The 26690-nt window shown below is 40.0% G+C and overlaps 1 protein-coding gene across 3 annotated transcripts in view; it reads left to right on the forward strand.

The window, feature by feature from the left end:
- Positions 1 to 26690, forward strand: part of LOC144491361 (cohesin subunit SA-1) — a 228648-nt gene that overhangs the window by 189247 nt on the left and 12711 nt on the right. For all 3 annotated transcript variants that reach the window (XM_078209058.1, XM_078209059.1, XM_078209060.1), the window contains exons 12-24: positions 1307 to 1386; positions 1766 to 1873; positions 3362 to 3476; positions 4761 to 4878; positions 7528 to 7631; positions 8964 to 9056; positions 9178 to 9267; positions 9898 to 10101; positions 16700 to 16770; positions 22322 to 22409; positions 22854 to 22934; positions 25056 to 25148; positions 25455 to 25629. In XM_078209058.1, coding sequence (XP_078065184.1) covers positions 1307 to 1386; positions 1766 to 1873; positions 3362 to 3476; positions 4761 to 4878; positions 7528 to 7631; positions 8964 to 9056; positions 9178 to 9267; positions 9898 to 10101; positions 16700 to 16770; positions 22322 to 22409; positions 22854 to 22934; positions 25056 to 25148; positions 25455 to 25629 — 1420 coding nt within the window. The remainder of the gene's footprint in view (positions 1 to 1306; positions 1387 to 1765; positions 1874 to 3361; positions 3477 to 4760; positions 4879 to 7527; positions 7632 to 8963; positions 9057 to 9177; positions 9268 to 9897; positions 10102 to 16699; positions 16771 to 22321; positions 22410 to 22853; positions 22935 to 25055; positions 25149 to 25454; positions 25630 to 26690) is intronic.

Genomic DNA, 26690 nt, shown 5'->3' on the forward strand with positions numbered 1-26690 from the left:
CTAAAAACCTGAAGATCTCGACCCTTTCTACTTTGCCCCCCTTGATGTAGACAGGGGCATGTTCTCCTTTACGCTTCCTGAAGTCGATGACAATCTCCTTTGTTTTATTGACATTGATGGAGAGATTATTGATGCCGCACCAGATTCTCTATCTCATTCTTGTACTCTGTTTCGTCATTGTTTGAGATCCGACCCACTACGGTGGTGTCGTCAGCAAACTTGAAAATCGAATTGGAGGGGAATTTGGCCACACAGTCATAAGTGTATAAGGAGTATAATTGGGGCTGAGAACACAGCCTTGTGGGGCACTTGTGGTGTTGAGGATGATCATGGAGGAGGTGTTGTTGCCTATCCTTACTGATTGTGGTCTGAGAATTAGGAAGTTTAGGATTCAGTCAGAGTTTAGTATTTTTAAAAACTTATAGCATAATGTCATTTAAAAAGCCACCATCTGTAAGCTGCTAATCTTTTATGTTCATTTGTTTTGAATTATCTTTGCATTGTCTTGAAACATTGCTGATGTTGTGCAAAATCTGTTTGCCAATGAATGATATAGGACTTTACGTAATTCTTTATTTGTGCTATGCTTTTTTTTCTGTGGGGCATAATTGGGATTAGATTTCTGATCATTTCAGATTTATGATGTGTTCTATAAATTTTTATAAACACCAGTATTGATTTATAATTGCAGTTGCATTTCTATGTTAGCTTAACTTGATTAAAATAAAATAATTTCAGCTCGGACGAAGGGTCATCTAGACTTGAAACGTTGGCTCTGTTCTCTCCCCACAGATGCTGTCAGACCTGCTGAGATTTTCCAGCATTTTCTGTTTTCGTTCAGTATTAAGTGTGTAATGTTTCACCGCCAAGCCAGAGGGTTACAATTGAATTGCAGCCATGACTGGTCTGAACTATTATTACATAACTTTCATCAAGTCTGGAATGGCGTCTATCTCTTGTAGTCAATCAGACCATGGTTTTAATTGCTGCCGTGAAACAGTTTGTGGCCCAAATGCACTGCTTTTCTGACTGAGAAACCAAAAACTAATAGGAGGCAAGAGTTGAACATTGAATATAATACCAAAATAAATTGGTGTTATCTGCAGCTGCAGTTTAGGAATTGCTTGGAAAAGAATCAGAAGTGTTTGCTCGAGTTGATTTTATGGAAAAAGCTCCTTTCATTATTGAGAAATTGGGCTGACATTGCTTTAATAGATTTTAACTCAACTTCTGTTAAACTAGCTAACACACTATTATTGCTTTGTTATATAAATCATTGAACTTGTTCCTTGAATTCTTTCTACAGGATCGTATTGTATCAATGACATTAGACAAAGAGTATGATGTTGCTGTGGAAGCTATCCGATTGGTCACTTTGATATTGCAGTGAGTAAAGTTTTTATTTTATTTTTGCATTAACACCTGTTTTTAGCTTTTTGAATGTGAGAATTAGATAGCTCGCTCTAATGTAGTTGTGCTGTTAAAAGGAATGCTGTTTTTATTTTTGCTAAGAACCTACATAATCATAATTTCGAGAAGTTGATATCCAGCACTACATTGTAACTTTACAGCACTTTTTGTGTCTCTGGATTTAATTACATTTTAACATTAATTACATTTATCCTGCTTATTTGAGGAAAAAAGAATATGCCTATGCTAATTCATGTTGTTTTGACCCACATTTGGTCCAACAGATTAATTGGATAGTGGTGTTCCAGTTTTGCAATACATAAGTTTGCTCTTATTGGCTTTATAATTGTTTTAGGGGAAGTGAGGAAGCATTGTCCAATGAAGACTGTGAGAATGTGTATCACCTGGTATATTCTGCACATCGTCCTGTCGCAGTGGCAGCTGGGGAATTCCTAAACAAAAAGTAAATAACTCAATATCTGCCCTTTATAACTTTTCAATAAGGTATGGTATTCTGTTCAAATGTCTGTATATTATCAATGAACCTAAGTGAATCAACTGCTGTTCACGTGGAACCACAAAACAAATCAAATATCTCATTCAAATTTATTAGCAAGGGAAAATTTAAGCATACAGCTATGTTTCACTTTTAAAGGTCCAGGATTCAGGTTGGAGTCCATTTCAAATAGCCTTGTCTCAGTGTTTGCATTCTATGGGTTGAAGTATCAAAACAATCATGATTCCCGCCCTCTGTGGGAATCGTAGCAAGCAAGACAGAAAACTTAACAGACCAGCAAAAGACCTGTTGACTTTGGACTGGAATTAGACCTCATCCTGTGAATCAGAAGGTTGAGAGTTCAAATTCGACTCCAGAGATTTGAATGCAGAATTTAGGCTGACATTTCAGTGCACACTGAAATAATGCTGTGCTTTGGATAAAGAGTTGAAATGAGACCGGGTCTTCCCTCTCAGATGGATGTATAAGGGCTTATGGTACTGTGTTTGAAGAGGAGCTATGGAGTTCTCCCACTGACTTGGCCAAGCCCTGAACAAACATTACAAAAACAAGTGTTGCCATTATCTTATTGGTGGGATTTTGTTACTGGAAAACAGTGACTAAGCTTCAAAAATACTTGATTAGCCGTTAAGTCCTTTGAACACCTTGAGGTAATGAAAAATGCTCTATGAATCCAAGTTTGTTTGTTTCCTTTGCAACTCATCTACTTTGAGAACTCAATTATTTGCAATGCCAAATCAGTACAGCAGATGGCAGCACTGAATAGAAGAAGCATTGGGTAATGTCCACAGGGTGGCAATATTGAGTGAAAATATTTGAACAGAAAATAGTAACTTTGCTTTACAGTTTTTAGAAGTGCATGTTATTCTTTAAAAAGAATGCTAATCTTGAGGTTATAGTTTATTGTGCTTTATTGGTCTAGTGCACTGTCATAAGACTAGCCACTTGTACAAACCCTGGAGCAGGGGTACTGTTTCTCACCTCTGTATCAATCTCAAGTATCATCTAAATTTATCTGTAATTTTATTGCTGGCTAGCTATGACTTCAGCTGATTATGATATAACTTGTTTACATGTTACTATTTCAACATGTCCTGCAATGCAGTGCTTTAGACCAACAAAGGTGACAGTTTTCTACAATACATCATTTTCTTTGAACACAGCCTGACCTTTTCTATACCAATTGTGCCTCTTATCTTTTTCATACGTGCTTGCCAAACATTACAGGGTAAACTATGAAAAACTTTCGGGGTTCATTGTGCTTTCTGCCAGTCTCCCCCCACCAACTCCCATATAAAAGAGACTTGTTATTGAAATGAGAAAATAAATTGTTAGGAAACAATATGCCATAAACCCTTTTAATTGTTCGTTTACATGGACACAATACTGTGACACGTGGAAAAGTTTTACAACATCCCAATTTAAAATTTTTAGGTTGTTCAGCAGACATGACCCACAAGCAGAAGAAGCCTACGCTAAGAGTAGAGGAAGGCATAGTCCAAATGGAAATCTTATTAAAATGCTGGTACTTTTCTTCCTTGAAAGTGAGGTAAGATCTGAAATAATAGAGTGAAATATTCAACAGAAAAGTGATCTATAAAGGAGTACGGCAGTCATGAGAAAGTATCAAAAAATCATGACATTGCAAAGCCATGTTAATACTTGACTTGTCTGATTAGTAGTGTAACTTGGTGCCATGTATCCCTTTGCGGCTGGAGGGTAGGGAATTTGCTTATCACTAACAAAAGCAATAATTGTTGCCGAAATGAACAGCAAGCAATAGTAACATGAGATAAATGCAGATGTGACCCTGATCAGCATTATTAGTGATTGAGTGTACTGATGTGTCATAACTTCAGGTCTACAAATTGCTTATCATATTGCAGTGTTATCTTTTTGTTAGATCTTGTTATATCCAATATAAATGCAGAAGAAAAGTATTTATTTTAATTATTTTTATATGTTTGCTTCAAAACACATCCAATCTTTTTTTTTTTACTTATCCATTGTACATGGGTGTCACTGGCTGGCCGGCATTTATTGCCTATCCCTCGTTGCTCTTGAGAAGGTGGTGATGTACTGCCGTCTTGACAACTGAGTGGTTTGCTAAGCCATTTCAGAGGGGCAATTGAGAGTCAACCACATTACTGTCGCTCCAGAATCTGGTGTGGGCCAGACCAGGTAAGGACGGCAGATTTCCTTCCCTAAAGGACATTAGTGAACCAGATGGGTTTTTCCAACAATCGACAATTGTAATTGTTTCATAGTCATTAGTAGATTCATAATTCCAGATATTTTTTATTGAATTTAAATTCCACCATCTGCCATGGCGAGATTCAAATCCGGGTCTCCAGAACATTAGCTGAGTTTTTGGACTAATATTCCAGCGATAATACCGCGAGGCCATCGCCTCCCCTATATCTGATTTCTGTTCCACAAAGGAATAAAACGCTGTAGAGAAGTCTGGTTTTAGACCAGTGGTAGGGACGTACACTTGATGCTTTTTCACTTCATTTACCTGTCCCACCTGTTCTCCCCAAAATAAAGAAAATTTTAGTTTTGTACTATTTGTATGCATTTAAGAAAAATGGCAAATACTGATTACATGTTTGTGTACATTGAAGTCAATGTTTCATGTTCACTGTGATATTTTGATACCTTGCGTCTATTTGGGGAAAAGAAAGAATGGAATTGTGGTCTCCTCCCAATTTTGCTGCTTAACTCAAATGTAATACCTATTATTTTAAAAGTGGAATTTGGCACTTGTGTATTTTGATCCAGCAGTTTAGTTCAATGGATAATGTCCTTTGTTTTTCAAATTGTAACATTTCAGTTGCATGAGCATGCGGCCTACCTGGTGGATAGTCTGTGGGAAAGTTCCCAAGAACTTCTCAAAGATTGGGAGTGTATGGTAGAACTGCTACTGGAAGAACCTATACAAGGAGAGGAAGGTAACTTTGGGAATGCTTAAAGTACTAAATGTTCAATTTTGGAAAATAATTATCCGATGTATAATAGAGTTTAATGATGCAATGGATTTTATACCTTCTCTAAATATGAGTTGATTTTCACTGTCCTAATTTGAGAACACACTTTACAAGTTTTCGCTTTCATGTGAACAATAAAACATTGACAGTCATTTCTGAAAGTTTACCATAGGTGGAACAATTTGAAGTCTTATTCACTAATATCTTGTCAGAAATACTTGCTTTGGTACCCATTGAGATAGGGAAGCATTAAACTCCTGATTCACAACCCTAAGAATGATGTGCTATGGAAAGTGCATCAGTCTAAACAATGATTTACCTGTTGAGACTAAATTGGAAACATTTTCTAGGGGCTTGCACATATTACCATAATTGCCTGTGTCACTCAACCATGAATGTCATGGGAAAAGCAATGTAAGGGTTAAATCAGTTGCAAGAAACGGCCCTTACCATATAATATATTGAAAGGATAGCACATGGCCCTGGATTATGTGGTCAACAATATGTGGTTCGCTGATGACCTTGAGAAAAGCTGCCCACAACGATCTGACGATCTCTATAACATAGATTTTACCTTTCCCAATGTTAGTTTAAATCTGGCACCAAGTTAAGGGATTTCCAAGCATTCAGCAAGTGATGTTATCAGGTAGGGCAAGCAGCCCAGCTCACTGAAGTATTCTCACAGATACAAACCCAGAGATAAAGTGCACTGTTTATCCTTTGCCTTTTATTACATTTCACAGAGAACAAAATAAATGATTGGAATGTACATATGAATGTTTAAATATCATAAACTATAATTCGTGTTTTAATGTTTGTTTAAAACTTGGAATATTTATCTGGCCAGATTTAACATTAAACAAATGTGAAATTAGTTTTCCAGAGCCAGAGAAGCTCTTCAGCAGTGGTTATGAGCATGATATGTTATTTGAAACGCAGTTACATTTAATTAACATTGGGTAGCTTTTAAGGGAGATTTTAACATCAGTACTATGGCAGAAATGGGAAATTCTCATCAGTTCTGTGATTCGTGATTTATTGCAGTCAGGAGGGAGTTCAACGGCACAGACAAGGGAAAAACATAGAATTAACCTTGGTGGTGGTTAAATGTTTAGAAACAACAATTCTGAATAAAATTAACAGTCAATTGGGCAAATGTAGATGAATTAAAACTTGCCAGGATGGATTTATTAAGAATAAATCATGGTTAACTAACAAGTTTTTTTGATGAGGTAACAGAGATGGGGCTGATATTTGGATTTCCAAAAGGCATTTGATAAAGTACCACTTATCAGCTCAGGAGCAAAATTAGACAATGTGGAATAAAAGGAACAGTAGTACGGATAAGAAGTTGGCTGACTGACACGAAACAGAATAGCAGTGAATGGTTTTTAGGACTGGAGAACAGTTTATAGTGAGATTCCCCAGGGGTTAGTGTTCAAACCCCTGATTTTCTTAATATATGAACCTAAATATATTGACCTAAATGGTGATGTGCATGGCACAATTTTGAAATTTGTTGATGACACAAAACTTGGAAGTATTACAAACTGCGAGGAGGATTGTATTAAACTTTACAACGAAGTAAGCTGGTGGCAGATAAAACTTAGTACAGAGCACTGTGAAGTGATACATTTTGGAAGGAAGGATGGGGAGAAGCACTATAAAATCAAATTTACAATCCTAAAGAGGGTGTATGAGCAAAAGGATCTGGGCACATATGTGTGCAAATCTTTGAAGATGGCAGGGCAGATTTGGAGAGTGGTTAAAACAGCATAAAGGATCCTGGGTTTTATAAATATCGACGCAGAATACAGAAGCAAGGATATTATGATAAACCTGTATAAAACACTGATTTAGCCTCAACTAGAGTATTGTGTCCAGTTCTGGGCAGCCCACTTTAGGAAGGGTGTGAAAACATTAGATAACAGAAAATGTTAATGAGGATAGTTCCAGGGATGAAGAAATTCCAGAGATGAAGACAAGATTCAAAGGTGATTTGATGAAGGTGTTCAAAATCGTGAAGACAGAATAAGTAGGGAGGTAGGTTTCCATTGTTGGAAGGATCAGATAACCGAGGACATGGATTTAAGGTGATCAGCAAAAGAAACAACAGCAACAAAAGGAAGTAATATTTTACAGAATGATCAGTTAGGATCTGCAATGCACTTCTTAAGAGTGTGATGGAGGCTGATTCAATAATAACTTTTAAAAGGGAATTAGATTATCCAAAGAGAAATATCTACAAGACTGTGGGGAACAGATGGGGTAGATGGGACTAGGTGAGTTGCTCTTGCAGAGAGCTTGCACATACAGTGCAAGCTGTATGGTCTCCTTTTGTGCTGTAACTATGCTTACATGATTCATTGACGGAAACCTCTGGATTTTCATATTTAACTGTGCATGTGTGGACTCCAGAACATGCTGTCAGTCTTGGGGTAATACCAGCAAGTGCCAACAGTCTCACCATCATTACCACTGTAAAATTTGGGGCATGCATATTGCCAAAATAAAACAGTAATTTTTAATTGTTTTGCAAACTATGTATTTTAGCTAGTGCCAATTCAGTATCAAGATCATTCTGTAATTTTGAAGCTCTTTTATCTTTACTAGGTATGACTGACAGGCAGGAAACTGCACTTATAGAGCTTATGGTCTGTACAATTCGGCAAGCTGCAGAGGCGCACCCTCCAGTTGGAAGAGGAACTGGCAAAAGGGTATGTATTATTACTTTTTACACCCACAGAGAGGAACACTGTGGCTGGCAGGGGAATTAGGTTGATACTTAAACATTTCTTTTTCCTGTTTTTTAAAATGTGAAATGTCTCTTTAATATTTTTGTACCTCATGTAATTTATGAAAAGCTGAACCCTGTGTGTCTAAGTAACTGTTATAAGTTTTTTTTTAGATTAATCACAAATGAGAGGAAGGAATTCTATCAATCAAAAATCAGGCCAAAGTTATCCAAGTGTCTAAATCTACATATCAGTCATGGGCTCAGTTGATAGCACCGTTGCTCTGTGTCTACGGGTCCAAGACCTGAGCACAAAAATCAAGGCTGACACTCTCGTGCAGCTCGGAGGGAACGCTGCAGTGTTGGGAGTTGCAGTCTTTCTGATGAGATGTTCAACCAATCTGTCCTCTTAGGAATTTTTAAGATCCCATAGCACTGTTTTGAAGAAGAGCAGGAGTGTTATCCCCAGTGTCCCAGCTTATCCCTCAACCAACATCACAAAAACAGATTATCTGGTCATTATCACGTTGTTTGTACACAAATTGGCTGCCTTGTTGACTACATTACAACAGTGACTACACTTCAAAAACATTTCATTGGCTGTAACAGTGCTTTGGAGTGCCATGTTGTTGTAAAAGACCATTGTAAAAATGCATGTCCTCTTCTTCATTAATTCTTCACCCTACATCCTTTGTGCTTAGATTTTTGTGTGAACATTCATCTGAGAATATATTATAGATGCACACACAGAATCTCTGCAGTAAAATGTGCAATTTCCTTGCTTTTTGTATCAGACCTCCTGTTCATAGAATCATAGAACTCTACAGTGCAGAAGCAGGCCATTTGGTCCATCGAGTCTGCACCAACCACAAACCCACCCTGGTCTTATTCCCGTAACCTCACATATTTACCCTGCTAATCCCCTGACACTAGGGTCAATTTAGCATGGCCAATCAATCTAACCTGCACGTCTTTGGGCTGTGGGAGGAAGCCAGAGCACCCAGAGAAAACCCACGCAGTCATGGGGAGAATGTGCAAACTCCACACAATGACCCGAGGCCAGAATTGAACCCAGATCCCTGGTGCTGTGAGGCAACCACTGTCCCACCACTGTTGTCAAAGTTTGGTATAAAGTCTTTAGATTTTCTTTTGGAGTAGATTAGGTTCAACAGATGTTTTGTTATTTTTGACATGTAGAAGTTTTTGATGTATAACTTGTGATTCATCTTAGACATTTAACTAAGTCACAGTTTCCTCTATGAACATAAATGCTTATGAAATAAATTTGAAATGTTCCAATTGAATCTTATTACAGGTCTTGACTGCAAAGGAGAGAAAAACACAGATAGATGACCGGACTAAATTGACAGAACAGTTTATAGTGGCACTTCCTATGATGTTAGGAAAAGTAAGTAATTCGTGTAATATTATTGTGCAGTGTCCTTATGAATGTACAGATATCATTAATATGCTTTATAATTGTGGGAGTGGAAATGGGATTGAATTCATATATTTATTCTGTGTTCTAGTACTCAGCTGATTCTGAGAAAGTGGCAAACTTATTGCAAATTCCTCAGTTTTTTGACTTGGAACTCTACAGTACAGGAAGAATGGAAAAGGTAAATGGTTTCCTTTGATCTTTAAAATGCAGTCAATTTTTGTTTGCAGCATGAAAAGATTGTGTGCTTTTTATTAGAAATGAAGCTCAGCACAGTAATTTCACTTCTGTCATGACAAAGTAGTATGTGTAATGAAATTGGACACCATGTTTTGGGGGTAATGTCTTGGAAGAGAACAAAATGGATCAGTGTCTCTCCAGCAAGTGAAATTACTGTCCCTATTATTGAATGCTATTCAGAATGGTCAAAATAAATTTGGTCTAAAATTTATTCAGCTAAAGAAGGTTGCATTGTAAGTGCAAGATTAAATTATTTTAAGCTGATGTAGCAGCGTTGCATTTTGGATCTCTCAACTTGCTGTCCAGTGTGGCAGGATACAGTTTCTTGCCAGCAGAGGGAGATGTTGAGTAGAGGCCAGCAATTCCCCTTCAAGGAGAGTGAGTGAGGTGACATATTCAGAGTATCCCAAGAAAAGTGAAGTTGATGCCAAAACAGAAAAAAAGTTGATAACTGTAGGTCTTGATGAGAACGAGTGACTAGAAATGATGAGCTAAGAAAAGTATGTTCCTACTTTAAAACATAATCTATTAATGAAAAACATGTATGCTTATGTGTTTTTCCCCCTTCCAGCACCTAGATGCTTTGTTGAAACAAACCAAGTTTGTTGTTGAAAAGCACATAGAGTCAGATGTCTTAGAATCATGCAGCAAAACATATAACATCCTGTGCAGTGAAGAATACACAATCCAGAACCGTGTTAACATTGCACGCAGTCAGATGATTGATGAGCTGGTAGAACGATTCAGTCAGTCAGTTGAAGACTTATTACAGGAGGTGAGTGCAAACTACATCAATAAATAAATCATCTACTTAGAATGCTAGTATCCAATCCAATGTAAAGATTTGCTTTACAATCTTGTGTTTTTGCTACTAATGTATAATGTTTTGTTTGATATGACCATATATTATCCAGGTAAAAGAACTACATTGACTTTTTTAAAAAATTCTTTCATGTGATTGCTGGCAAGTCCAGTATTTGTTGCCGTTTGGCCTTTTGGCTGAGATCAAGTGTGGTCTGGTGATGCTGCACTTGGTCGTGACCATTGGGTTGCATTTAAGCTTCATTTTCATATGAAGCAATTTTTAAAAGCGGCATCTTGGCCTTTTGGCTAAGATGCAAATGAGATCAAGCCTTGGAGGAGGACTTGCACCTACTCCAATCAGCTTGGCTCATGTAGATCAGGCCCAAGACAGGAGTGGAGGCCCTGTCTTGTCAGCTTGGATCGGAAATGTCACAGCTTGTTGAGACTCTGAATTGGACTTGATTTGATTGAATTGGAATTTTAAAAAAATTGTTGCCATTGCTTCTCGGCCTTTTGGCTAAGATCAAGTATAAAATGGACATGCTGTGCTTGGTTGAAGTCATTAGGTTACATTTTAGCTTCATTTGAAGCAATTTTTAAAAGCGGCATCTCGGTCTTTTGGCTAAGATGCAAATGAGATCAAGCCTTGGAGGAGGAGCTATGCCTACTCCAATCAGCTTGGCTCATGTAGATCAAGCCCAAGACAGGAGGTGAGAGCCCTGTCTTGTCAGCTTGGATCGGGAATGTCTCAACTTGTTGAGACTCTGAATTGGACTTGATTTGATTGAATTGGAATAAAAAAAAAAAAATTGTTGCCATCCCTAAATACCCTTGAGAAAGTGGTGGTGAATATAAGAACTCGGAGCAGGAATAGGCAATTTAACCTGTTGTGTCTGCTCTGTCTTTCAATATGATCATGGCTGATCTCACCTTGGCCTAATTTCCACCTTCCTGTCTGCTCCCCATTACCCTTCATCCTGCTACTAATCAAAAACCCATCTATCTATCTCAAATTTGTCTAGTGTTCCGGTGCACTCTGGGTTAGATAATTCCATAGATTCACATCCTTTTGAGTGAAGTAATTCCTCCACATTTATGTTTTAAATTTGCCACCCTTAGCCTAAAACTATAGCTTCTCTTTCTAGATTGCCCAACAAGGGGAACTATCTGTTCTATGTTTACCTTGTCAATCCCCTTAAGTGTCTTCTGTACCTCAATTAGGTCTCCTCTCATTCTTCTAAACTCCAGTGAGTACAGGTCTAAACTGCTCAATCTCTCTTCAGAGGGAAATTCCTTCATTCTTGAATCAATTTAATGAGCCTTCTCTGAACTGCTTCTAATGGATTTGCATCCTTCCTCAAGTAAGGGGACCAAAACCACAGTACTCCTGATGCAGTCTCACCAATTCCCTATACAGTTGCAACCACACTTCCTTGCTTTTATACTTTATTCTATTAGCAATGAATGCCAAAATTCTATTTGCCTTCCTCATTACCTGCTGCACATGCATACTAACTTTCTACGATTCATGCATAAAAACACCCAGATCCCTCTGCACCAAAGCATTTTGAAATTTCTCTCCATTTAGATAATTTCCCTTTCCTTTCTCTAACCAAAATGGATAACCTCACACACATCCACGTTAAATTCCACCTACCAAATTTTGACCAACTCAGCTAACCTATCCATATCAATTTATAAATTTTCTTATTTCCACATTGCAACTTACTTCCCCACCTATTTTAGCGCCATCTACAAATTTGGCTATACTACATTCTATCCTTGCATCCAAATCAATATAGATTGTAAATAGTTGGGGCCTGAGGGCCAAACCCTATGGAACACCACAAGTTACCTCTTGCCAACCAAGACTCATTTATCCCCACTCTCTGCTTTTTGTTGATTGGTTAATCCTCTATTCGAACTCAACCCCCAATCACTTGGGGGGTTACCTTTTGTATTAACCTTAGGTACCCTTTCAGATGCCTTCTGGAAGTCCAGATACACTAAGTCTACAGGACCCCCATTATCCACTTTGCTTGTTGCATCTTCAAAGAACTCTAGAAAGTTAAACGAATATGTTTTACCCTTAATAAAACCATGCTGACTCTGATGGATTGATTTTGACATTCTAAATATCCCATTACTGCTTTCTTAATATTGGATTCCAACAATTTCCTAACTACAGATATTAAACTAATTGGTCGATGGTTTCCTACTTTCTGCCTTTCTCCCTTTTGAACAGGATCCAGGAAATTTTGGAATGTTATAACCAATTCCTCCACTATCTCTGCTGCCACTTCTTTTAACACCCTATGATGTAGGCCTGGTGCCTGTCTGCTTTTAATCCCAATAGTATGCTCACTACTTTTTCCCTAGTGATGGTGATTGTTTTAATTTTCTCCTTTACAACAATCTCTGCACTACGTTTTACTATTGGGATAGTTCTAGTGTCTTCCACCATGAAAATCTAAGCAAAATATTGATTTAGAGTCTCTGCCATTGTTGTGTCCCCCATTAACTTCCCAATTCCGTCTTCTAAGGGACCAATATTGACTCTAGCTACTCTCTCCCTTTTTTATATACTTAAAATCTTTTGCAATCCGTTTTTATATTTTGCACGAGATTTTTTTTCATAATTTACCTTTGCTCGTTTTATTACATTTTCGTAACCCTTTGTTGATCTTTAAAGGTTTCTCAATACTCCAGGCTGCCACTGATCTTTAGCAATATGGTATGCCTTAGTTTTTCCTTTTATGTTATCTTTAACCTCTTAACGTAGCAATTTCCCCCCCTTTACAATCTTCCTCTCTGGAATATAATTTAGTTGGGAAGAATTGAATATCTCCTTAAATGTCTGACACTGCTCATCGACTGTCCTACCTTTTAATCTTTCTGCCCAGTCCACTGGGGCCAAACCAGTCCTCATGCCTATGTCATTACCTTAGTTTAACACCAGAACACTAGTGTGAAACTCCAGTTTATTGCCCTCAAACTGAATTTGACATTCAAGCATGCAATGATCACACTTTCCCAGGGGATCATTTACTACAAGATCATTAATTAATCCCATTTCATACACAATACTAAACCCAAAATAGCCTGCTCCCTGGTTGTTTTGACAACATATTGTTCCAAGCAACAATCTTTAATGCACTCTATGAATTCTCCCTTGAGGCTACCCTTGCCAATTTGATTAATCCAGTCTATATGCATATTAAAATCATCCGTGATTGTCGTTGTATCTTTCTTACAAGCCCCCAGTATTTCCTGGTTTATACTGTGTCCTACTGTGGAACTACTATTAGGGAACCTGTTGATTACTCCCACCAGGGACAACTTTCCCTTCTTATTTCTACCCGGACAGATTCTACATCATCATCTCCAGTGCCAGTATCGTTTCTCACCACAGCTCTGATCCTGTCCTTTATGAACAGAACTACACCACCACCTTTTCTGTCCATCTTTCTGAAACACTGAGTACCATTGGATAACCAATTCCTAGATTTGGTCTCCTTGTAACTATGCCTCAGTAATCACCATTAATTTTATTTTGAATGCCACGCACATTCAGAAACAAAGCCTTTAATTTAAGTTTGTCCTATTATTAATTTTCCCTACACTTGTACAATTCCTGGTGTAATATGATGCTCACTCACCCGGTCCCTTCCTTTCATTAATTGATAACAATTAGCCTCATCATTAACCTATAATTCTATCTCCTTGTTACTCTTTGATTTTTTAAAAAATTTCCATGCAACTGAACTCTCCCCCTCACTATTTAGTTTAAAGCCCTATCTACAGCCCTAGTTATTCGATTTGCCAGGACACTGGTCCCAGTATGATTCAAGTGGAGCCCAAACAAGTGGAACAGCTCCCTCTTTCCCCAGTACTGGTGCCAATGTCCCATGAATTCAAACCCATTTCTCCCACACCAATCTTTGAGCCCTGCATTGACCTCTTTAATCTTATTGACCCTAAACTAATTAGTTCATGGCACAGGAGATTATTACCTCTGCTTTATAGTATAGCACCTAGCTGCTTGTATTCTGGAGAACTTCTTTCCTTATTCTACCTATACCATTGGTGCCTACCTGGACCATGGCAACTGGATCTTTCCGCTCCCACTCCAGGTTCGTCTGCAGCCCAGATGAGATATCCTTAATCATTGCACCAGGTAGGCAACATATCCTTCAGGACTCTCGATCTTTACTACTGAGAACTAACTTTACTATCCCGATTACGGCTACATTTCTCTTTTCTCCCTCCACTTGAATGACTCCCTGTACCACAGTGCTATAATCAGTTTGTTTATCCTCCCTCCAGTCCCCATTCTCATTCACACAGGGAGAAGAGTCTCAAATCTGTTGGACAAGGGTAGGGGCTAAGGCTTCTACCTCTTGGATCCCACTACCTGCCTTACTTGTTACACCCTCCTGTCCCTGACTACTGATCAAATTCAAGGTAGTTAATCTTAGGGATGTGACTGCCTCCTGAAACACTGTGTCCAGGTAACTCTTTCCCTTTCCTGATCAGTCACAATGTCTGAAGTTCAGACCCCAGCTCATTAACTCTGTGCCAATGTTGCTCAAGCATCCAACACTAGCTACAGATACAGTCAATATGAACCACAATGGGGTCCACCAGCTCCCACATGCTGCAGCTACAACACATCACCTGACCCTGCATTCCTATGTTATTTAATTATATTTTCAATTTTTTTTCATGTTACTATTGATCTTTAGTTTTCACTCTGTAGCTTTTCCTACCTCACCTTCAATCTTAAAACTAGTCAGAAAAGATATGAGAGAAACTCTCATATACCAATCTCTTACCTACGATATCACGCGATGTTTCAGGACTGCTGTGGCTTATCTCCCAGTTCCCCTACCCCAGTCTGCTCCTGCTACGATTGACCTGTGGAACAGTGAGGAAAGCAAGACACATCAATATCTCCCTCACCCAAAAGAGAAATGCTGGAAAATCTCAGCAGGTCTGGCAGCATCTGTAAGGAGAGAAAAGAGCTGACGTTTCGTCCCTCACCCACTTAGCTAAACTCCCACCCTTGTATCAATTCCCAAGCTTCACTCTATGCAGTTTCTACTCCATGCTGGTTACACTTTAGGCCTTGTTTTCATACACTCTGCCTCTCCTGCTTCAGGAGCCAGTCTTAACCAGTTTAATTAACTGGTCATCCAATTAGCTACCAACTACCGCAGCTTCTCCCAGTGGAGGGCTTGTTCTTAGTCTCCTTGCCCATACCCATATGATGTGGGTTCACTTACAGTGCTGTGAGAAATTGAGTTCCAGGATTTTGATACAGCAACAGTGAAGGAACAGCGATTATAGTTCCAATTTAGGATGTTGCGTGGCTTGGAGGCAGACTTCCAGGTGTGGTGTGACCATGTATCTGCTACCCATGTCCTACTAGATGATAGAGGTCGCAGGTTTGGAAGATGTAATCAAAGGAGCGTTGATGATTTGCTGCAATGCATCTTACAAACACACAACAGCCTCTATGTGCCAGTGGTGAAGGAAATTAATGTTTAGGTTGTTGTTTGGAATGTCGATCAAGTGGACTGCTTTGCCCCGGATGCTGTCAAGCCTCTTGTGTGTTGTTAGAGCCCCACTCATCCAGGCAAGTGGGGAGTATTCCATCACACTCCTGACTAGTGCCTTGAAAATGGTGGGCAGGCTTTGGGGAGTCAGGGCAATACTTACCTAAGAATTCCCAGCCTATGACCTACTCAGATCATCACAGTATTTATGTGACTGGTCTATAACTCCAGGATGTTGAAAGTTGTCATGGGGAAGTGGTTACATTCTCTATTTTTGGAGATGGTCATTGCCGAGCACGTGTGGTGCATATGTCACTTGCCACTTATCCACCCAAACCTGAATGTTCCCGTATATTGCTGCACATGGGCATGACTGCTTCAGTATCTGAAGAGTTGTGGATGGTATACTGTGCAGTCATCAGCAAACATCCCCACTTTTGACCTTATGATAGAGGAAAGATCATTGATGAAGCAACTGAAGTTGGTTGGGCCAAGGATGCTACGCTGAGGAACTCAGCCCTGGAACCGAGATTAATTGGTCTTTAACAACCAAACCATCTTCCTTTGCGCTAGGTATGACTCCAACCAGTAGAGAGCCTCCTCCCACCCCCATTTAAGTCAATCTCGCTCAGGCTTCTGGATGCCTTGAAGCCCAGGACAATCACCCCCATTTCACCCCTGGAAGTGAGCTCTTCTGTGCATGTTTGGACCAAGGCTGCAATGAGGTCAGAGCCTAGCAGAACCAAAACTGATCATAAGTGAGGAGGTTATATTAATTGTAACAAACTGTTGTGTTGAGTCGCGATTTAAATATTCTATGAAGGTGTTCACCTTCTAAATTGCATTTTCTTTACATTTAGAAAAAGCTCCTTTGTATCAGTATGAACTTGAAACACGACTTTAATATCTGTTGAACTACAGCATGGTTTTATAAGTGGCTGTTCTGCAGTTCTTTATTTCCTGTATTGTGTAAGATATTTTTAACACCATCAATTTTATCTATTTTCATAGGGAGAAGAAGCAGATGATGATGACATTTATAATGTTCTTTCAACTTTGAAGAGGTTAACCGCCTTCCACAAGTATGTGAAAATCAGCTGCTTCTATATACTAAACATTTTATTCTTAGGATGATGCGTTGCCACAGTGTATGAGAAATCTTTAGCATGACACCATTGATGGAACGTACCTTTGTCCCTACAGTTCTTCAGATGATGAGCTCTCCCCTGGAGAGGTGTTAGGCAAAAGCTAGGTTCCCCATGGAAAGGGAAGAAAAGATTGGCTGCTTTCAGATCACTCCATATCTAGCATTAGAGTGGTATTTCTTGAACCTTTGAAAGGGAACTCTTATTTCAGAATTTCAGCTGAAGAAAATGTGCCATCAAGGAATGCTTTATTGAAGAGACAATCAGGAGTATTCAGTCATAATCTTTACATTAGGTACTTGATCCTTTGAAACATTGGGGCCAGATTTTCCCCCAATTTCACCAAGTGTGGGAGCAGGCATGAAAAACGGCCTTTTTCCTGCCGGTCGCAATGATGGCTTTTGGAGCTGTATCATCTGCTCCCTGCCTCATAAATTATGCATTCATGTGAAACACAATGAGTTACTGGCAGGTGGCCTCTCATTCACCTGTTCTGCAATCAGCTCACTGCGTCCTCAGTTGGAGCACCATATTTAAACAACACACCTGCACAGCTTTGTCACTCTCTGCAGCCCAGGACTGCTTCTTGGAAGATATAGCTTCCAAAGGAAAGAAGCATGCTGCTGTGAAATTCAGTGATGCCTCACTGTTGCAACTGTTGGATACAATCTAGGCCTGCCGTGTTGTCCCCTACCACAGCTTTGGCCTCAGGAGGTCAGGTCACAAATCCGGCTTGGGAAGCAGTGGCAGCCTCAGTACCAATGCCTTATAGAATAGGTCAGCCTCCTAGTGCAGGAAGAGGATGAATGATCTCAGCTGTTCCACCAGGGTAAGCCAGCCATCTCATCATTCTGAACTCTCACACCCACAAATCCATCACTCATTCACCAGCATTTCGCTTATTGTCAGTTCAGGGGCATAACCGCTTTCTCTCAGACACACCCTCACATCTCCATCTGGTCATATCTTTGAAGCTTACATTCTCATCCTGTTCCTGGCTCCTGCCATGCATGAATGATCTCTCTTTTCTAGGGCACCTCTGGAAAGCTCAGTGGGCATATCACAGGCCAGGCCCTCAGTTCAGCCCCGATGGCACCTCGGATGAAAACCAATCACAGCGCTCACTCTCAATCTTCTACAGTGCAGAGAGACACATCTTGGTGGAACCAAGTTTTAGAGCAGGGATCATGGTCTAGTGAGTACATTGCACAATCTGGTCCACAGCATTCAAAGATAGGGGCATCCAAAGGTGCAGAAGCTCATGAGGACTGCTGGAGGCTGTGATTCAGCTGAGTCTGTGTTAGATGACGAGCCTCTGGACCTGATCCTAAATCAGTTGCTGGAGCTGCAGCAACATTCACGGGAACATGAGGAAGGGTGTTCGCTGCATTCCTCAGATTTTAATGGATGATGGCGGAGTCCACCTTCTGTATGAGGTGATATCACCAGCATGCCAAGGCACCACAGTCAACATTGGCAGGTTGGCAGTCGTTGTGGAGACCTCAGTCCAGGATATTGGTCCTGCTCTGCTACAGGAGCAGCACTCCATTACTATTGCCCTTGGTGGCATCCATCAGTAGCTATGCGAGAGGGGACAGGGGACCTAGATCTTTCTCCAGCTGACTCTTCTGAAGGAGTCAGCCCTCAGGCAGCCCTGAAGCTGAAGTGTGTTCTTTATTAACGAAGACATGTGCCCATGAGGGCTTCATAGTGTGTGCATTTTGAACTCAGCAAGGGTCAGAACTCACCAGGAAGCCACAATGTCTTAGTTCAAATTGGAGGGATTTTAATGTTTGTCTGGCATGTTTTTGACATTGTCGTGTTCAGATAGTCTGCATCTGGTTCAACAGCGAAACATCATTGGCTGCCATGCGTGACTTAACCGATTCACCACCAATGTTACACTGAGTGCATTGTTCCCTTGCTTGAGATGGATCTCCTTGAAGAGTCCTGTTGCATTGAAGGCATAAAGCTACGAGACCACTGAGGGTCAACCGACAGCTCCTTGCTCTCATAGAGTGCCGTTGTGACTGGTATGCTGTAAAGATGCTCAAAGAGGCAGCATCGTCTGATGCTGGGACTCTATTGTCCTGTTAGCACCTCATCAGCAAGGACACATGCTTCCAGGGTTCATCATCCTTCAAAGGATGTGAGCCTGATGTGTGGAAATATGAGAGGAATAGCAACACTGGTACTCATGCTGGCTCATGATGGAGGACATTTGTCCAAGAGAGTACTGACTACTACTCAACAGCCTCCTGGTGAAATTTGATGGCTATCAGGGCATTACGCGCAGACCTGCCTTGTCTGACTCATGCTATAGTCTTTTTCCCTGCAGCCTCATCTCCCTCCAAATCATCGTCCTCATTCTCTTTGAATTCCTCCTAATCAGAGGAGATGAGCAGCTCCTCCATCTCATTATCTGGCAAGTCCTTCCCCCTTTGCAAAGCCAGGTTATGCAGTATGCAGTAAATGACAATGATCCATGAGACCCTCTGGGGACTGTGACCCTCTGGGGACTGTACTGGAATCCTCTGTCAGATCGATCCAGGCATCAAAATCACATCCTTCGGATCCCTATAGTGTGCTCCACCAGTGCTTGAAGAGCAGCATGAGCCTTATTGTATCTTTTGTCTGCAGAAACCTGAGGCTATTGCTCAGGCGTCATCAGCCACTTTCTTTGTGGGTACCTTTTGTCCCCAAGATGCCAACCCTAGATCTGTGTGATCCCTCGAAGATATCTGTAATATACTCGAGATGAATGAGTCATGGATGTCTCCTGGTTATCTGACGCAAACGTGCATGATAAGCCTCTTATAGTCTCAATCATTGGGCAAATGCCTAGCTTTCTGATAGACATATTGGACTGCCTGTTACCAGGGAGCTTTTATAGCCACCTGAGTGCAGTCGATGGCACCATTTACTTGTGGGAGTTTGGCAATCTCGGCAAAGCCCAGTACCTGTGCCCTGACTTGCTTGATCTCTCTCAAAGTTCACATGATTGTGAGCTTTGGCAAAAAGGACATCTGTGATTTCATGAATGCATTTGTACATCAATGTTCACGAGATCCTACAGTGTAGCCCTGGAAGGAACCACTGGCATAGAAATTAGGGTAGTTGTTACTTTCAGAGCCACCAGTAATGAATGCCCTCCTGGTCCCATGCGCTAATTCATGGAGAATATGGCAAATGTGAGTCAGCAGATTTCTGGATATGCAGAGTTGTCAGTGATTCTGTAATTGCTCATCAGATAAGAGATCTGAGTTCCGTAGTCCCTCTAGATCTAGAGGGACTGCGGAACTCAGATCTCTTATCTTATGCATGGTCCATGCATCCCTGTGAACCTCATCTCCTGCATCTGGCAGAGGCCCTGCTGGCCCTTGATCTTGAGGGTACTGCTCCTCCCTTTGGTGGTCAGTGCTCCTCCATCGCCATCTTGTCCTTCTGCCTTGCCTGTAAGCATTAATGCAAGCAGCAATAAATCTAGCCTCCATCTCCCCGGTGTCTCTTAAGAGTCCTCTTTCTTCCTGTGACTTATCAGTGAATGTAGGTACAGGGGCTTTGTTCCTGTGTGGGAGGATACTTGCCCGAAATGGTAACCAGTGCAGAGTGTGCATTAAGGTCATCGCCCTGCAACATGACCATCTGCTATCACATTGTTTTGGCCAGGAGCTTGGATATGCTGCTTTCAGCACTCTTAAACATAAACATGAGGATACATGTTAATCCAGGAAATTAGGTTGTTTGAGGGGGACCTGAGGATTCTGTTCAGCAAAATGTCCGGCGCCAGCTTACTAACCGGCTTCTAGAGTAATTGCGCCCACTTACTCTAGAGTTTGTTACTACTCTGGGGAATTTCCACACTGAACAAGGGGCTAAAACAAGGAGGTTGATTAGTGCCACTTTGTGGGATTAGACTCACAAGGATGAGCATCATTACTCCACTTTCTTGATTGCCTGCACTGTCATTGAAAGTTGCTAATATGTCTTAATTGTGTCTCCCCTCATTTGAAAATGCATGACTTGGTTGTGTGCAAAAATAATCACCTTCCCAACCCCTGCCCCCCATGCATGCAGCTGCCCTCCTATCTGCCAGCAGAACTTCTCATTTTAATTTAGCACTGCACCATTGCTGCAGGTTGGAAGATGGTGAGACAGAATTCTCACTTCCTGATCAGCATGGATCCTCCCTGTGTGAGTATGGAGAACCCTCCCATCATCCCAGAGGAGCTGCATGTTCAGGTTTTCTGCCCTCAGACCACCCCCATCCACCCCATGTATTCCTTGGCTCCACCATGTTACTGGTGCATGTCTATTTGTTAGCCACAGAACATTATGAAGTGGATATGCCGATGGCCCATGTTCAAATTCCCCACCCACCCCTGGCCTCTGCCCCCAGACATGTGTCTGAGTGCAACCTTCTCCACTTGTAACCCCCAGTACAGGCCTAGCCCTGCAGCCCATGAGAAGCCCCCCACCCCCACCCCACCACACATTACCACTGGCCTGGTAGATCAAGGCTTGCCTGAAACCACCCCCTGAAAGTCAAGTGGTGCTGTCTGCAAAGCCTGGCACTGATACCCATGAGTGCCGCATGATGCATGGGAGGCAAACTGACTTCAAAGTGAGGAGCAAAGTGCAAGTCACCAGATGCATATCGCCTGTATCATGTGAAACACATCATTCTAATTGCATGCTGACTTGCCTGATGGTTCAGCATGCAATTAGAGGGCATGAGGGATGATTCCAGTGAAGAGACATGCAAAAATATTGAAATGATCTTCTTGACATTCTGCAGTGGAAAATGCGGTCTGTCATTAACAGCTGGATTGTACAACCGTGACCTAGTTTTATTACTCTGTAAAACCAAACTTTTGGCATTCTTGTGATAATTTCTGCTTCCGCCTACCATGCCGCCTGCCATGAACAGGCTTGGAAAATCCCGCCTTAGTCTCTTAATATTCACTTGTTTCAGATTATTTCTTATAGAAATACTGTTCTGATGGTGTTACAGGCATGAAAAAAGTGTAATAAATTCTGCATTCCATACTTACTCATTTTGAGATTTGTTTCTCCTTCACATTTACTCATTACCAAAGATTTTATTAAAATTAATTACTTTAATTTCTATAGCACTGATTTGTAGGCTGCATTTCATGATAGAAATAGTTGAGCATGATTCTATTTCACAATTTTTTCTTTAAGTTAGTCGCACCATTGTATAGTAGTTGATTACAAATCAAGTTTCTGCTTAGTTGCTACTTTGTTTGGAACTTCATGGTTTATTTTAACTCCACTCGTTGTGCATTGAATAACTAATGGCAGATCTCAGTATTGAGAAACAAAAGTCTAGATCACATTGTTCCATTGCACAAAAGTGTGTTTAATTTTAACCTTTTTGCTGCATGGAATGTTACAGGAAGAATACTGAACATGAAAAGCCTGGTTTATGCAAGAAAACTGTCATGACTAATTTTCTTTCTATTAGTGCTCATGATCTTACAAAATGGGAGTTGTTTGGAAACTGCTACAGGCTTTTAAAAAGTGGGATTGAACTTGGATCTATGCCAGAACAGGTAACAATTTCTCCAAAGCATTAAAAAAACTTTACTCATGCACTTAATTTATGAAAACTACATATTTTTTCACTGTGCAGATTTAATTAAGAGTTTTCAAAGTAGGCGAATGTTGTATCTGCTGGTTTTCCAATAGCTTAAGTGTTCAAATGTGTGTAAGGTGTTTATAGCACCAAGTTTGAATTGGACAAGTTGGCATCAGAAAAACCAGCAGAAATGTTCTTGTCATACTTTTAAACTGCATATATATTTGCTTGTTCTTTAAGATCTTGTTTAACGAATCCCCAGTAGCTATAGACTTTTTACTGCCTAATATATTTTTTGTGCAGTACATCATTTCATTTTCCAATTGGGAAATTCTTGAGCTGTTTTTGATGCTTTGCTTCCTACCCATTGGGCTGCTCAAGCATAATTATTGCTACTCTGTTTATTTTACTGGTCTAGATAGTGGTCCAGGCGCTCCAGTGCTGTCATTACTCAATTCTGTGGCAGCTTGTCAAGATAGCAGAAGGTTCCCCAACGAAGGTGAGGAAACAATCTAACATCAGCAATATTAATGCCATTGATTTAGAAAAAACTCATTACAAATTTAAAAGAACTGGAATTGTGCTAGAAACAAGAGGTTGGAAAGTGTGGCAAATCTTTCAATTTCATCCAGTCAGACAAAGTTTATACCCTTTATCTATATATAGGTACCATCTAAGACTATCATTTGCACATGATGTATATAACTTTTCACCCCCCTAAGTATCATGTCCAATTATATTGAAGTATGATAGTATTTGTATTTCTAAACTGATGGTAGATCAGTGGTGTTTCTGGGCAGAAGTACTTCAGATTGGAAGTCCCTATTGGAAGTAGTTGTTTACTTTTGGGTGCATTGTTCTAGTTTGATTGGAAAAGATCTTCAATTCTTTGTTTTTCTGTGGATCCCATTACACTTAAAATAACTCCACCATTTGAGAGTTCATTATTCATGTTCTATAAGGAAGTAAATCTGTCCTGCCATTAAAAAGCGGCTTTCTAGTTTGTAAATCTTATGCATTAGATATTGCCATCACTCTACTAAAGGGACAATTTCCTCATTTACAGTGGTGGCTGTACTTACACAGGGTCTTAACCAGGTAACTTCTTAAAATGTAACTTTAATCATGCTCAAGGCAAGTTGGGGAAAAGTGATTTTCAAAGTGACGATAGTCACATGGTGATAGTCTACAATTTATGTTACTTCATTGCAAAGCCACTTGTTCATTTAAAGGTTAACCTGTGATTGCAAGTCCTCTGTGTAGAGATTTTATCCTAAAGGAAAAATAATTACTTGAGAAACCATTATTAAGGGACAAGGCCCATGATGCAGGACGCCACCAAGGTTGAAAATGGTTAAAGCCCAGATGATTTAAGTCAGGAAATAGCCATTAGATGATAGCAGACTCATGCTTTAAAAGCTTGAGGAAAGCAAGTTTGAATGGGATGGGAAAATCTACCTTTTTGAAGTGCTGGGAAAGAATACAGCATTCTAAGTTCTGTTTATTTTCTCTTCTGCTTGTTCATGGAATGGACAATTTAGATCCTGTTTCACTGAAGTTCAGTTGTTGTTTTAGTTAACTGTGGTCAGTGGTGTACCTGACTCACCATATGGCTAAACCTTTAAATTATAAATGTCCTGCCATTCCAGAGCTGTAATATTTAAAATTTATTTATTAATGTCACAAGTAGGCTTACATTAACACTGCAATGAAGTTACTGTGAAAATCCCCTAGCCGCCACACTCCGGCACCTGTTTGGGTTCCCTGAGGGAGAATTTAGCATGGCCAGTGCACCTAACCAGCACATCTTTCGGACTGTGGGAGGAAACCGGAGCACCCAGAGGAAACCCACGCAGACACGGGGAGAACTTGCAGACCCCACACAGACAGTGACCCAAGCCGTATCGAACCCAGGTCCCTGGCGCTGTGAGGCAGCAGTGCTAACCACTGTGCCACCATGCAACACTGCAGTCCATCCTTACATTGTAGGATTCGATTTTTTTTCTTGCAGTATTTCTTTTTAGTTGACTATTTTCATGTTTATGTCAGTTGCTGGAGTCTAATCTGAAGTTAGTAGAAATAGATTCCATTTAAATATTGCAATGCTGGAAGAGCTGTATGGAGCAACCCCAAATACAGCAACTGATTAAATGTACGCTGCTCCCCTAGCACTGGTTATTTGAATAACAAGTCTCAATGCTGGCTTTATGGCTTTGTTGATTTAATCTTGAAGACGGCAGGGGTAGACGGGAGATTTTAAATCAGAATTAAACTAATAGGGAAGGTGCTAAAGGAGCAAAATGAGCAACAGCTGACAGGAATATATGTTCTGGAATGCATGTGCTCAGTAGAACTCTGTGGTAGTTTTTCTTAATTGGTATGTTACACTGAGCCATTCTCATACTTGTGCTACCGATAGTAACTGGAAGGTAAACCGGAAACATTTTTGTATTGGTACAAACTTATTAGCTATGTGGAATATGCAATGTTAATGTAATACACCTTGCAAAATAAAAATAATAGACTTAATGTCATTTTTGTTGAGCATTAGCTTTATGTGAGTATCTTTACATTTGGTTATAAATTAATAAACACAACTATTAAAAAAAATCTCTTCCAGGAGGAACAACTGGGCTTGAGAAAAACATTGAAAGCATTTTGTATCGTCTGTCAGCACTGTTTGACAAACGTCAACCCTTCTGTCAAAGAGCAGGTAGATAATTGTATCAAGTTGTGTATATGGTATTTTCTGTAAGTAATAATGGTAAATTGGTGGACTATTCAACATGGTTTAAGTAGCACTTACCCTGAAGTTCCCTGGCACCACGTAAAATAAATGCTAAGAAAGGATTGTGACGATTATTGTTTAAGTTTTTGCTTCCGCAAAAATTATTTTCAGTAGAAATGAATGACATTTTGAGACATGTTGAATCTAGCTAAGACATTGATTCCAAGCTATGTCATTTCAATATGAACTGTAGAACTCTGCATTTTCAAGATTTTGTTTCTCATATTGTAGGCATTCATGTTGCTTTGCGATCTCCTTATGATATTCAGTCACCAATTGACAACTGGTGGCAGAGATGGGCTCAAACCAATTGTTTACAGTCCAGACACTGGACTACAATCAGAGTTGCTCAGCTTTGTAATGGATCACGTATTTATTGATCAAGATGAGGAGAACCAGAGCATGGGTAAGGCTGTCCACATGAAAGTAAATTTCTGCACTCACCTAAAATTGATTTGATTTGTTGGAGAATGTTCAGTTTTTGTTATAGTCAATTAACCAGATTGGCATAATTTATCATACTCAACTGTGATAATACAGTGCCTTTAAGAAATGTATTCATATCATGTTTCTTGTAAGGGATATGTTTAAAATTCAGCTCTGTTTTACAGCGTGCCAATTTGTTTGGGCAACAGGCAGCTCAAGTGCTGAGAATGCAAGCTAATGATTAATTTTAGCTAATAGGATGTCTGTTTAATCTGAATTAATGCATTTGTGTTGACTTGGGCTTTTCCCTGGGGTTTCAGACTAGGGTTTTGATTAGGATGATAGAGAGTCATGTTTTAATGGGCAGAGCTAAGCTTGCAGGAGAGAGAGTGTTTAGAGGTACATGCTGTTGCTGCCTAGTTCTAAAAGAAGCAAGAGTTATCCTCTGTCTCTCTCTCTTTCTCTGGAGGTTGTTGTTTGGGGCTGTCAGAAGAAAGGTATCTCTCTCTCTCTCCAGAGGTGTTCAGAAAGCTCTAGGACTATTAACAAGGATAAGCTCATAAGGTTTTTGCTAACTGATTTTGAGGAGGAGTTTTAAGGCTGTAAGAGGAAAATTGCTTGAATTGGAACTGAGAGATAGGTTAGCAGTTAAGAAGTATCTTGCCATGTTTAAGTATTGTTCAAATCTTAAATGTTATGCTGATTCATTTGTTATAGTTAAACTGTATTGTTAAATAAAGTTAGTTTTGATAAAAGCTTCCTAGTTTGTCAGTAGAATCACACCTTGAGTAAAACATCTTATCCTCTCAATAATGCTAAAATAGAAAAACTATTGGGGTCTAGTCTGGCTTCGTAATATGCCTTGGGGTTTCTGATTAGTACCCGAACAGAATCTAGCAGTATCTAGATTGTAATATTATTTAAAGGTGCCAGGATTTTTATTTTTATGACCACATAACATAAATGACATTTAAAAATAACCTACATTAACAGCACTAGCAGTGGAACTGTTGCAATAGATTTCAAATGAGTTAAAGTTTT

The sequence above is a fragment of the Mustelus asterias genome, chromosome 3 (assembly GCF_964213995.1).
Source record: "Mustelus asterias chromosome 3, sMusAst1.hap1.1, whole genome shotgun sequence".
Classification (NCBI taxonomy): Eukaryota; Metazoa; Chordata; class Chondrichthyes; order Carcharhiniformes; family Triakidae; genus Mustelus; species Mustelus asterias.